General features: G+C 42.5%; 1 protein-coding gene across 3 annotated transcripts in view; it reads left to right on the top strand.

Moving 5' to 3' along the window:
• LOC110515948 (diacylglycerol kinase beta) overlaps positions 1-13,805 on the top strand; it is a 64,029-nt gene that overhangs the window by 46,949 nt on the left and 3,275 nt on the right. For all 3 annotated transcript variants that reach the window (XM_036973415.1, XM_036973426.1, XM_036973408.1), the window contains 4 exons: positions 5,218-5,308; positions 6,367-6,562; positions 12,742-12,862; positions 13,034-13,094. In XM_036973415.1, coding sequence (XP_036829310.1) covers positions 5,218-5,308; positions 6,367-6,562; positions 12,742-12,862; positions 13,034-13,094 — 469 coding nt within the window. The remainder of the gene's footprint in view (positions 1-5,217; positions 5,309-6,366; positions 6,563-12,741; positions 12,863-13,033; positions 13,095-13,805) is intronic.

Genomic DNA, 13,805 nt, shown 5'->3' with positions numbered 1-13,805 from the left:
TCTCCCTGTTCCAGCTGTGTTTCAGATCATGGTGCTGAGCGCCAGTCTATCAGCACATAAAGGATGGGAATCCGATGGGGCCAATGGGATGCTCCTAATTATCTAATGAGCAGGGAGATAAGGCCGTGATTTGTTGCCATGGCTCTCTTGTTAGGTTAAGTGGAGGGAATCGACAGGACAGTCAGATGTCGACTCTATCAATTCCATTTATTCCCATGTTTAACTACTACACAAAGTTGTGGACGCCAAAGTGCTGCGTTTTGGTTTTGGTTATATTGTACTGTAAAGAAGTCAATGTGTAGTAGTATATGTTGATTTTGACTTTATCTATTCCCTTGTTTAGCTACATTCAGTAGACTTGAGGACGACAAAGTGCTGCGTTTTGATTTTGGTTACAGTAAAATATAACCTTTATAGTACTATAATTGTGAATTTGCTGTAATTTGCTGTAAGTGTTTTAGACATCCTAAGTGGAGGGAACAAACAGGACATTCAGATGTCAGCTATCTATTCCCATTTTTAACTACTACAAAGTCGACTTGAGACTCTCTAGAAAGTGCCATGTCTGGTTTTGGTTATATTGTACTGTATGTGCTGTGTGTCCTGTATGTGCTGTGTGTACTGTATGTGCTGTGTGTACTGTATGTGCTGTGTGTACTGTATGTGCTGTGTTTTAGACATACTGTATTAAGCTTATTAAGCCTATTACTGTGATGATATGGGGTGCACTGTACAAAAAGGTAGTGCACGTCAGAGGAGATAAATAGCCTCTTGAGTTTGCCTCTCATGTAAACAGAGAGAAACTTTCCGCCTGGCAACCAAATAATACAGCTGCGTGGAGATCTGGGTAGTTCCCCTGTGTCTTAGAGGACGCAGTGCTTCAGATGTGCGAGGGCCTCTTGAAAATAACTAAAACAAACCCCCAAAAAAAATATTCGTCCAACAGCTCACTGCAGGTGTAAAGACTGCACATCGTTTAGTTTCAGTCACACCCCAAGTTGCTTTGTTTTTGAATAGACTCGTGAATAGGCCACCGCATTTGTTGGCTTGCAAATTATGCTCACGTCTGTATTTGTGTTTTGTCTACAACAGGAGTTTGTTTTCGTTCTCGGCTGTCACAGACACGTTTCTCAAGAGAAGGAACCAGACCTGGGTTAAAATAGTATTTGAAATAGCCTACATTGCGCATTTGCTTTAGCCTAGGTCGGGTGGGTGGAGGGGGTGGGGTGGGGTGGGGGGGGGGGGGGGGGGGGGAGTTGTGCACTTTTGGGACTTTCCTATTAGTACATTTCAACAGGAAAGTTCAATCAAGCACAATTTGAGTATTTTGAATGATAGGTCTGCTAAGCACACAGATTTATGGTGAGGTTTGCACATGGAGCCCAGGGCAGCTGTTGGAAGTCATGTTAGAAAGATGCTAGATGTGTATTGTGTAGTAGGCCCTCTCAGCATGCCCCATGTCTCCCTCCACTGTCTCTCTCTCTCTCTTTCGCTCTCTCTTTTGCTCTCCCTTTCTCTCCTTTACTCCTCTCTTCCCGCACCTATTGACCATCTTGCACATTATAAATCAACATCGAGCCGGGCTATCCTGCAAGTGGCTAATGAAAGCAAATTTATAAAGCGGCTAAATGGTCCTGACAAAACTCCTAATGAGGAAATCAATAATTTAGTGATTGTTACTTTGCTTACACTAATACATCCCGCTAGTAAGGCTTTGATTCCAGCGAAAAGAAGGCCATTTTTTATTGCATTCAGTTCTGCATGTCAGCACTGTTGTAAGGTTGTTTTTCTCTCTCTCCATGATGATAAATCATCTGTTGGGGTCTCTGGCTAAATTAACCAATGGCTGTGAGGTGTGCTTTCAAAGAAATCTCTAAAGAAAGTCAAGCATTTCGCTATAAAGAGACATTGGTGCTCATAAACTTTCTCTCTATGGATGTGATGTGATGCTATGAATGTTAGAGCAGCATTCAGTCCAAAATCAAATTAAATCAGATGTTATTGGTCACATACACATGGTTAGTAGATGTTATTGCGAGTGTAGCAATGCTTGTGCTTCTAGTTCCTACAGTGAAGCAATATCTAACAAGTAATATCTAACAATTCCACAACAACTACCTAATGGAACAAGGAATGGAATGGAATGAGAATATATACAGTTGAAGTCGGAAGTTTACATACACCTTAGCCAAATACATTTAAATTCCGTTTTTCACAATTCCTATTTAATCCTAGTGAAAATCCTCTGTCTTAGGTCTGTTAGGATCACCACTTTATTTTAAGAATGTGAAATGTCAGAATAATAGTAGAGAGAATGGTTTATTTCAGCTTTTATTTCCTTCATCACATTCCCAGTGGGTCAGACATTTACATACACTCAATTAGTATTTGGTAGCATTGCTTTAAATTGTTTAACTTGGGTCAAACATTTCGGGTAGCCTTCCACAAGCTTCCCACAATAAGTTGGGTGAATTTTGCCACATTCCTCCTGACAGAGCTGGTGTAACTGAGTCGGGTTTGTAGGCCACCTTGCTCGCGCACGCTTTTTCAGTTCTGCCCACAAATGTTCTATAGGATTGAGGTCAGGGCTTTGTGACGGCCTTTGTTGTACTTAAGCCATTTTGACACAACTTTGGAAGTATGCTTGGGGTCATTGTCCATTTGGAAGACCCATTTGTGACCAAGCTTTCACTTCCTGACTGATGTCTTGAGATGTTGCTTCAATATATCCAATTTTCAGAACGATGGTTATTATGGCCAAACAGTTATATTTTTGTTTCATCCGACCAGAGGACATTCCTCCAAAAAGTACGATCTTTGTCCCCATGTGCATTTGCTAACCGTAGTCTGGCTTTTTTTATGGCGGTTTTGGAGCAGTGGCTTCTTCCTTGCTGAGTGGCCTTTCAGGTTATGTTGATATAGGAATTATTTTACTGTGGATATAGATACTTTTGTATTCGTTGAAAAACAAGTTTTATTGACTCCTACCTAAGTTTATGTAAATTTCCGACTTCAACTGTAAATATATGGATGAGCAATGACAGAGTGACATAGGCTAAGATGCAATAGATAGTATAGAATACAGTATATACATTTGAGATCAGTAATGCAAGATATGTAAACATTATTAAAGTGGCATTATTAAAGTGACTAGTGTTTCATTTATTAAAGTGGCCAATGATTTCAAGTCTGTATATAGGCAGCAGCCTCTCTGTGCTAGTGATGGCTGTTTAACAGTCTGATGGCCTTGAGATAGAAGCTGTTTTTCAGTCTCTCGGTCCCAGTTTTGACGCACCTGTACTGACCTCGCCTTCTGGATGGTAACGGTGTGAACAGGCCGTGGCTCGGGTGGTTGTTGTCCTTGATGATCTTTTTGGCTTTCCTGTGACATCGGGTGCTGTAGGTGTCCTGGAGGGCAGGTATTGTGCCCCCGGTGATGCGTTGTGTAGACCACACAACCCTCTGGAGAGCCCTGCGGTTGTGGGTGGTGCAGTTGCCGTACCAGGCGGTAATATAGCCCGACAGGATGCTCTCAATTGTGCATCTGTAAAAGTTTGTGAGGTTTTTAGGTGACAAGCCAAATTTCTTCAGCCTCCTGAGGTTGATTAATGCCTCATTAAATTCACTTATTAAACTGAACTCCAATGTGTACTACATGTCCAGTACAGAATCTACAAAGAGTAGCTAATATTCCTCAGACTGCTCCATCTGTTTTTGCCAGGGGAGGGAGGTTTGAACATCTTTCTTAGCACATGTTGATAGATATCTTCTTTCCGCCCTTAATTCTTGCTCAAAGGGGGATGAGCTGTGAGTTATTATGAATCTTTCAAGGCTCACTAACTCTATGGGCAGAGTGCAATAAGTTGAGACAAGTAATCTTTGCTGGCCAAACTGTGGCTACCAGAGCGTTTAGTAATATTGATTCACCTTGTAGGCCTTTTAAGCCTGGAGAGTCTATAAGAAATCCTGTCTTCATAGAGATTTTTATTCTCTGTTCTGTATGTTCATTTCCCTTTGTGTATTAGGCCTACAGTTATCCATTCTCACTCAGCGGTCCACGTGGAGTATTTCAAAGTTTCTATTTGCTTTGTTTTACAGCTTGCTCTGTCTTAAGATGTAGCCTACATTCTGCACCAATCTTCAGATTAACGTCTGGGACAGTATTCATAAAGCATCTCAGAGTAGGAGTGTTGGTCTAGGATCAGTTTTATATTGTAATGAATGGACAGTGGGGACCAGATCCTAGATCTGCACTCCTGCTCTGAGACGCTTAATAATGTACTAATAATTACTAAGCCGGCTCAGTAATGTAAAAGCATACAGCTCTATACAGAGTATCACTCTGTTATAAAGACAGATGGTGACTCTAACTTGCAGGATCATTGATCATCAGGCTTAGCTCTGGGATCATGTGTCCCTAGGAACCAGTAGCAGCACCCCAGTCCTCAGTTAATTGAAGGGCCAGCTAGATTACCCTCTCTCACCCCTTGCTGTGTTTTAATGCAAGGTACCCACCCCACATACTCTAGTGGTTAATCGGCTTTACTTTAGTCTTTGGGCTTCTACGTGTGTGAGACATTATGATTAATGAATTACGTTGTATGTTTTTGGAGATTGGATTTTGTGAATATGTTTAAAATCCAATATCAAATGTATTTTAAATTCTCAAACAATGGCGGATGGTATTCACGGTAACGGGTTATAAGGGGGCAGGTAGCCTAGCGGTTAGAGTGCTGGCCCAGTAACCGGAAGTTTGATGATTTGATTACCCAAGCCAACAAGGTGAAAAAATTGTCGATGTGCCCTTGAGCAAGGCCTTTAACCCTAATTTGCTCCATGGGCGCCGTACTACTATGGCTGACCCTGTAAAACAACAGATTTCACTGCACCTCTCCTGTGTATATGACGATAAAACGTTTTTTATTATTAGATATTTTTTTGTTGATAAACAATGGTGGAGAATACTTCCAAGTCAATTCTGAAAAGTCTGAAATAAATACATTTCTGACAAACTACATGAATCAATGCTATTATAGACAGAGAGCTATTCCATAAAACCCAGACTAACTAAAAGCGAGAAATTGCGAGGAGAGAGAGGGAAATCACTTCAACCACTTTTTGTATTGCTGACTGTATGGCAGTAGATTTTGATGTGGGGAGAGATAGATTTTTGTTTCCTCCTAGTCCCCTTACACTTCTTGTTGTCTTGTTTTTCAGAACAAAGAATAAGCTGTGGTACTTTGAGTTTGGCACTTCTGAGACCTTCTCGGCCACATGCAAGAAGCTCCACGACTTTCTGGAGGTTGAGGTAAATACAACTGCCTGCTTTCAATTTTTGGGAGATTGGGACTGAGTATTTTTATGCCATTTAATCCTGTGACTTGTCACCTTTTAATTGCACTACTGTGTAATGAATATGTAATAATTCAACATAAACTACTCTCACTTGTACTGTTCTCTGCAACAATAACACCTACTGTTAACATGAAAAATGAAGTCTTTTGAAAGCAGACACAATGCAGTGAGAATAAGAAGCAAAAAGTAAAGCACCTAGGTACACTCTCCCTGGGAGAAAGAATCATGCCTCTAATCTAGTGCACACCATTTTAAGACACTGAGCACCAGCCACCTCCTGATCCACAAATAGCCTTCCATTTGTACCAATTTCAGTCTGGAAGTGTTGAGGAGGGAGGGAGGCCTCCCCTCTACCCCTCCCACTCCCCTAACGGATCCTCAGCCCAACACACAGGTAATTATCCCGGCACGGCCCTGCTGTGTGTCATATTGAGGGATAATGAAGGTGGTGTCTATCTGATCCATCTCCCCCTCCTCAGAGCCATCAGCGGTGGTAGAGGTCTTCATTAATTAGCCGTGGATGGCTACTTAGTATGGTACTGAAGGGGAGCAGGTTCGGTGTGGAATACATGCCATGTATTAAACTCCACTGAGAGAGAGGACAGAGAAGGGGCCTTTTATTACACAGCTGGCAACTGAGGGTATTCCTAATATGGATGCCGTACTAGTATAAGGTTGTTGGGAGTCATGGCTGGTGGCAGGTCCCCTTCTGGTGGACATTTACAGCTTGTCAAAGATCAAATGGCTTCGACATAAACTGTTAATCATCACTCAGCAGTGAACGCTGTCAGATGAGCGTGGTAAAGTTTTGACAACACCTAACTGAGAAGCTCTGGCTCAAGCAAAATTAGCATGATCTACTTAACATTCTTTTTTTGCTACACAAATGTTTCAATAGGAACACTTTGATTATTGATATGATGTAATCACTCTCTCTCTTGCTCCCTCCATTTTGCCTCTCTCTCTCTCTCTCTCTCTCGCTTTCTTTCCTGACCCTTGTCCTTTGTAAAGTGCGATGGCATCACTCTGGACCTAGACAGCATCTCTTTGGAAGGCATCGCCATTTTAAATATTCCCAGCATGCATGGCGGCTCCAACCTGTGGGGTGAGAGCAGGAAAAGGCGGAGCAACCGCCGGGGAGGGAAGAAGACCCAGGATAAGAGGACAACAGTGCTGGACCCCAAAGAGCTTCAATTTGCTGTCCAAGGTAGCTATCGTAATGATGGATACTGGTGAATTTGAAATGTATTTATTGCAATTCCAACTTTGAGGAAACATTGTTCACATTGTCACATTTATTTTACATGGGGTATTTTACATAGGTCCTTTAAGGTCTTTTAAAATGTTGAAGGCTTGCTCATATTCAGGTATGCCTCTTACAGATCAGTACTACAACCAAACATACACCGGATAACAGGCTTGATGTGCTACAACTTAATGGCTGATCGGCTGCCATTTTGTGTATAGTTTTGTTAGCATAGAAGACCCTTTCTCCTAATAACCTGTGACACTAAGAGGCAAGACCTTGTCCAAGCTCACATTAGACCGATCAGAGACAAACTTTGGGACAAAGTTTTCCCTGGCGCTGGTATGAATATTTCACCAATGACAAGTTGAATCACAGTGCTTAGATTTGGTTTGGGATGAAGGGGTGCGGTTTAATGTCACTGTTTCGCACTGTCACTTGACTGGTAATGGCTTGTGTAGGTGGAAGTGGACAACCCGGCTTAATAGGAGCAGACTGAGGGAGCTCAGTGTCAATTCTGCTGCCTTTATGGGCACTGAATACAGAAATATGTCAGATGGGAAGCCCATCAAGGAGAATCTATGAATTAACACATATTATTGTTTAGGAGGAGTTAAGATCAGCCGGTAAACTGGTGAACTGTCTACTCATGTCTAGTTTGCGGATGATCACCTTAGTCACTGGTTAAGTTCCTGTAAACACGCATTTATCACCTTCTTAGGCAATACTATGTAGAGGGTTGTCCTCACATGGAGCAGCATAATGTAGGGAAGTGTAATTCACAGTGGACTAGGGCTACGGCTAACACCTTGATCACTGCGTTTTGGTACACCAGAAGTACATTAATTTCCAATGGAACGCTGCGTTTGCTTTGCAGCATCCCATTGCAGAGGCAGTTGCAGTGAGTTCTGTGAGGTGCATGCTTTGGAGTTATCAAACATATCATCAAATTGTATGCGTAGACCGCATGACAGAAATGGGGAGTGTTAAACTTTTGTTGCACACATGTCCAGATGATGCTACGTTCCATTGTGCGCAATGATGCTGTAGCTGTGATCAAGGTGTTTGTATTAGAAGGTGTACAGTATTTTATTGCAAGGGCATTGGATCTTAATTTGACCAGCATTGTTGTAGCAAAATAATAGATTTAAACGCTTAGTCCATAATGTTGCTTGATTGGTGGTTAGGCTATTAGTTGGACAAAAGTATGCCACATGAAAAGTGCTATACTGTTAATACAACTGTGTTTTAGTGTGGGTTTTCAGTGAATTTATGTAAATCACTAAACTAATCTGCCTTTCCTGCACCGCAGAAAGATTCTCAGCAACAAAAGAGTGATCAAATTAAGATTCTACATCCGTAGAATGTGGTAGTATTTTGTTGGCGTATTTTGTCCAGGCTTGATTCGATCGTAGATCAACCAAATCAGATTCATACAGAGCATAGTGAAAGTCAAATCACACAAGACTGGGTATGTGACAATTTTTCATTGTCAAATGTGCAATCATACCAAGGATGTTTTCATGAATTAGTACCACTGCGATGGACACTGCACTGTATAATAGGCAACCCATTGACTACATACTCTGGAATGTATCCTCCTCAGTTAAAATCAAAGTACCAAATCCATTATCTGCCTGTGTGCTTCACCAACAGTGAAGTATCGAGGAGATTCCCCCTGCTCTTTAATTTCAGTCAATACGAGTCAAGCACTGATGAATGCACCCATTTGGATCATGCATGTTCTTTCTAATAACCTAGGGAATCATCCATTTCACTGAGTTCTACTCTTATAGACTGGGAGAGAGGCAATGGACAGAGCCTTAGAAATGACAGCTTTGGCAAGGGGGGTTAAGATGGTAGTGGTGGTCGGAGATGATCAATTCACACCCCATCGATACACTACAGTAGTCCCTCCCTACCATTAATTCACCCAAAAATCCTTTGATTTGGTGCAAATAATTTTGTTTTGTTTTATCCTAACCCTCAGCCTGAACCTGAAAAGGCACTTAGTGGCCAGTGAGTGAGTGCTGGTTGCTGGTTGCCCTTGCTGAAGGTGTGCTCAAGATGAGATGACCAACTTGTCAGATCAGAGAATGGAGTATTAGAGGGGCCCATAAACACTGAGTGCATTAGCCTATGCGGCTGTGGTGGGGCTGTGGTGGGGCTGTGGTGGGGCTGGGGGGCTGTGGTGGGGCTGGGGGTCGTGGGGGCTGGGGGCTGTACACGTACCCAGAGCACAGAGTGCGAAGTGTGGATCAAACTGGGGGAAAAAACGACTGACCTTTCTGGAGCTGTTAAGTCATCCCGCTGTTGACGCCAGGAGACAAGCCCCTCAGGTGGAAGGGAATGGCTATGGGTGAATTATTTAGAACGGGGACAGAGGGGAGTGGCAATGGGGGGAGGGGGGGGACTGATTCCCTGAGACATGTACCATGGAGATTCTAAAGGTGGTCTCAACGTCGTTCACCCACTCCCTCTCTGTCACTCTGCATGTTGTCAGTGGAGTAGAGACTGCCCTGGACAGGTATTTGACAATGACAAGGATGCTGGGACTAATCGTGCACTGTGACAACTCGATTATGAGGCGTGGGCTGCCTAATATAGGACTTGGCTGTGTGTGTAAGCCACTGTAACATCTCTGTGACTCAGTCTTGTCTTCTATCTGAGATAAGTCATGTCGATGTGAGATCAGGAACGATTTGGTCTTTATTTGGTCCCCTCTTCTAAAACAGATTGTTTTGAAACCACTATGAGTGTAAAACTACATTTGTATTATTTGTATGACTGTATTTTCCATTTATCTACAAGGACAAGTTTTAGTGCAAGCGATTAACCAAAATCAAGACCACGTTAACCACATGAGAGAGAAATGTACACAACACTACTACGAGTGATAGAGATAGAGAGAGTTTGTGAAAGTATGCCTTATCTATTTTGAAGAACTCGTAAAATGATTTCTTCAGACAGCTCTGCAGCATACTTAGGCAGGCTAGCCTAGCTAAACAAGGTGACTACAGACAGTACAGTATGGCTTCTACTGCCAGAGCAGAGATGAGATGATGACTTTAAGGAATGAAAAATAATAAAGCCATCAAATAGAAATGAAGTAATATACACAACTGAAATGTTGTATTATTTCATAGTAAATTTCTATGTTTCTAATGATGTCTACCCAGTATGGACCTGACAGAGACAATGGAATATTTTCAATGTTTTGGCGATTGAATGATCACTATTTTTGGCTTTGGAATTTCCATTAAAAAGCTCTAAAATTGGGGACTCCCAGGTGGCGCAGTGGTTAAGGGCGCTGTACTGCATCGCCAGAGCCTGGGTTCGAGCCCAGGCTCTGTCATAACCGGCCGGTGTCTCATCGCGCTCCTGTGGCAGGCCAGGCGCAGTGCGCGCTAACCAAGGTTGGTTGCCATGGTGTTTCCTCCAACATATTGGTGCAGCTGGCTTCCGGGTTGGATGCGCTGTGTTAAGAAGCAGTGCGGCTTGGGGTTGTGTATCGGAGGTTGCATGACTTTCAACCTTCGTCTCTCCCGAGCCCGTACGGGAGTTGTAGCGATGAGACAAGATAGTAGATAGCCACTAAACAATTGGATACCATGAAAAAGGGGTAAAAAAAAACAACAACGTCTAAACCAATTATTTTTTTGTAATTGAACCGAAACTGAACCGACCTCAAAAATCACTAATCGCTCAAGTTATTATTTCTGCAAGATCTATGTTTCCACTTCACCTTTTGCCCATTTAAATGGTATCCAATGCATGATGATGATGACGGTCTTCTCTCAGAGCGCTTGATGATATGTTCCAAAACTATGACCAACTCTCAACCAATAACACTTGAGCAGAATGTAGTAGACAGATAAGTGAGAGCTGAGCCATATATTTACGTGACTCTGAGTTAGAGAAACCTCTCCGGAAGTGCTGGTGTAACTAGTGTTGCCCTTTAAAAAAAAAATCACTTGACAAGAAGAAAGAAAAATACATCTTTAATCGGTCTCTCTCGTCTGACACGTGCAACCAGTGCCTCTGAGCTCAACCGATTCTAATCTGGGGAAACTGGAGTCTGTTCCTTCTTCCATGACTATAGACCACAGACCAGGCTATAGTTATGCATGCATCACTATTATTAAACGGGCACTGCACTGGTTGTAACAGTCAGATAGTATTATACAGGCATTCATTCATCCTTAAGTGTCTTAAGTGTCACCTTTGCCTCAATCTAAGTAACGTAATAATAAAATCCCCATCAAAATCTGTCAGTTTAAGCTAGAGCTATCAGTTTTTTTTGCATGGGCTGTGTCTCAATCCACCTCATCTGCCTATGTCGGCCTTGGAAGGTGGCAGAGCTACAGCAGTGTTTGTCAGACCATGAGACATCCCGAAAATCGGTCTTCTCAAGAAAACATCTGTAGTGTCCCGAACAGTTTGGACTACAAACTAATATAAGGGAGTCTCTCGCGACCGCGATGTTCTCCATTATGCTCTACGACCTCCACAAGTGTCACGGGACTCATCTGAGGTACAAACTAATGGAAGTAGTTTTGTGCCACAAAAAAAATAGAGTTGAATATTTAGCAAATTCATGAATGTGTTATTCATGCATTTCTATGGACTATAGTAGTAAAGGCCATATTCAATATTTTCTCAAATTATTTTATTTTATTTTTTGGGGGATTCAATTCTAAATCAAATTGCTAAATGATCCATGGTATGACCATCTTAAAATAATTCAAAATGTTAGCTTAGTCCCTCACCCCTCCCCCAATGGCATATACTTAAACAACTGAAGTAGCCTCATGAAAATACTAATACAACCACCATTGTTTATGATAATCATATACCAATCATTTGTTATTTTCAAAAATAGATAGACCTTGGTTACTGAAAGCAGAGCACACTCCTGGCCTTGCCCACAGTAAGCACTCTGGGGTATACTATATGACCTGTGTGTAGCCCCGGGCAACCAGGAATCTCCACACGTTTATCCATCGCCGTGGTGATGCTGTCCATCGTACGTGTCAGCCAGGGGCTCTGTGAGCCAGCAGCGCTAACGTGAGAAGGCATGCTGGGGGGGAGGGCCCAGTATCAGGGGGCTAGCACATTGTGTACACACACAAACACACACACACACACACACACACACACACAGGCATGCAGGCATAAACACACACACAGGTGTGAACACACACGTATTCACACACAAGCACACACGTGTGAATGCACACAAACACGTGCGAACGCACACAAACTCTCTGCTTAGCTCTCATGCCAGGGCAAGCTCTACATTCACAATTTAACACAGAGGGTGCCGACCCAGCCTGTTGCTATAGTTACAGCTGGACACTACCCCTCAACAGTAACATCCATAGAAATGCAAATATGGTTAATTTATATACTGTGTCCAAGGCATCACTCAAACATCTTAGAAGCCCTCAACATCAGCCTGACCCTAGCAGCAGCAACCTAGCATTAGCAACAGCACCATACAGCACGATCAATGACAGCATGCTAGTTTGTTCTACCATACCCACCAAGTCCCTAAAATGGGTCTTAGTTTCAATTAGTGTCTCTCTTCACTCCCAACAGGGCTTAATTTGCGGAGGGGTAGTCTGAGAGTAGGAGGAGTAACAGGCCCGCTGAAACAGATGGGCTCAGCGCGACACTGGGCTTCCAGCAGGGGCAAAATCAATGCTCATAACTTCAAAACAGAAAATAAATTAATAATTATAGGAAGACAAGATTGCTTTGCATTGCCGGTGCAATCTAATTAATAGGTGTTTTGTTTATGGCTGCTGGTTGTTGTTCTTGTTGCTTCTTTTTTCCTTTCAACAGTGAATATTCAGACTTCAGAGAGCGGAAGGCAAACTGTGCACCTTGAAAATGAAGCACACTTCCTTTTTGCCTCTTTTATCCCTCCTGTTCTCATCTTTCTTCTCCTTCTTCTTCTCCTTCTCCTTCTTCTTCTTCTTCTTCTTCTTCTTCTTCTTACTCAAGATGCATGGATTCCAGAGTTAACCAATGGCTTGATTTAGGATCAATTCAAACTGTAATGCTCGGCTCAACAGGATGGTCGAGAGATGGTCTGAGTTCTATGTGTGGCTGTGTTTATGTCTCCGTGTTTGTAGACCCGTCAGACCAGCTGTTGGAGGTGGTGGGTCTGGAGGGAGCCATGGAGATGGGACAGATCCACATCGGCCTGAGGAGCGCAGGAAGACGCCTGGCCCAGTGCTCCTCGGTCACCATCAGGTCAGTACCCCTTGACCACAACCACTGATCACTGTCTGACCACAGTCGACCTTCTTTAATCCCATCCCAGCCGTTTTGAACACTGATAACAACACAGAAACAATCTAGATGGAAGACATGACAGAAGTCAAGAATCATGTTTTAAGGGGGATTTTTGTTTGTAATTGTCAGGACCACCAAAGCCCTCCCCATGCAGATTGATGGAGAGCCCTGGATGCAGACTCCCTGTACTGTAAGTCATGTCAATGTTCCCTGTATTGTGGTATTAATGCATGTAGAATGCGCTGCACACAGGTGGTTCATATAGAAAGTTCATCACCTAATTGTCACTATGCTCCCACATAAGAGATGAATGCTTTAAAGTACCCCGGCAGAAGTTTCTTGAGAGGGAAGTTGCATTGTTTTAAATATTTGTAATTTATCATAACTGACATGCAATAACACAACCCTTTCTTTGAATGTGTTCACCTGGTCCCTCAAACTACTCCCCCTGCACAAGTACAAGTGTTTGTTTTGTTTTACGTTTTGTTCACTTTTCAAAATGAAATGGCTCCATTTGTGCTGATTAAACCAGTGTTTGCTTTTAATTACAATCTGACAGCATCACAGATGAAGTGGAGCCAGAATTTACATACAGATCTTTCAGTTATTATGGGAGAATCTAGTGCATGACAAAACAAGTAGTTTATAAGTGCACTTGTGTCTGTTGGCAAAACTCCACAAATCAAAGTTAGGCTCTGACAATACATAATTGTGTGTTGGATGATTTCCATGGTGAGTTACAGACGTCTCGATGCTGAATTTTGAATCAGTCAACCTGTTAAAAGTTCATTAAAATGGGATGCTATCCAACTAATTATTAACAACAACAGTTATGCAAATCATGTCTTGCATACATAAGATAATTAACCACGTTCATTTGCACTTATAACATGTATTACTA

This window comes from Oncorhynchus mykiss, chromosome 3 (assembly GCF_013265735.2).
Source record: "Oncorhynchus mykiss isolate Arlee chromosome 3, USDA_OmykA_1.1, whole genome shotgun sequence".
NCBI lineage: Eukaryota > Metazoa > Chordata > Actinopteri > Salmoniformes > Salmonidae > Oncorhynchus > Oncorhynchus mykiss.
The sequence above is the reverse complement of the archived record's forward strand: the minus strand, read 5'-3'. Positions and strand labels throughout refer to the sequence as shown.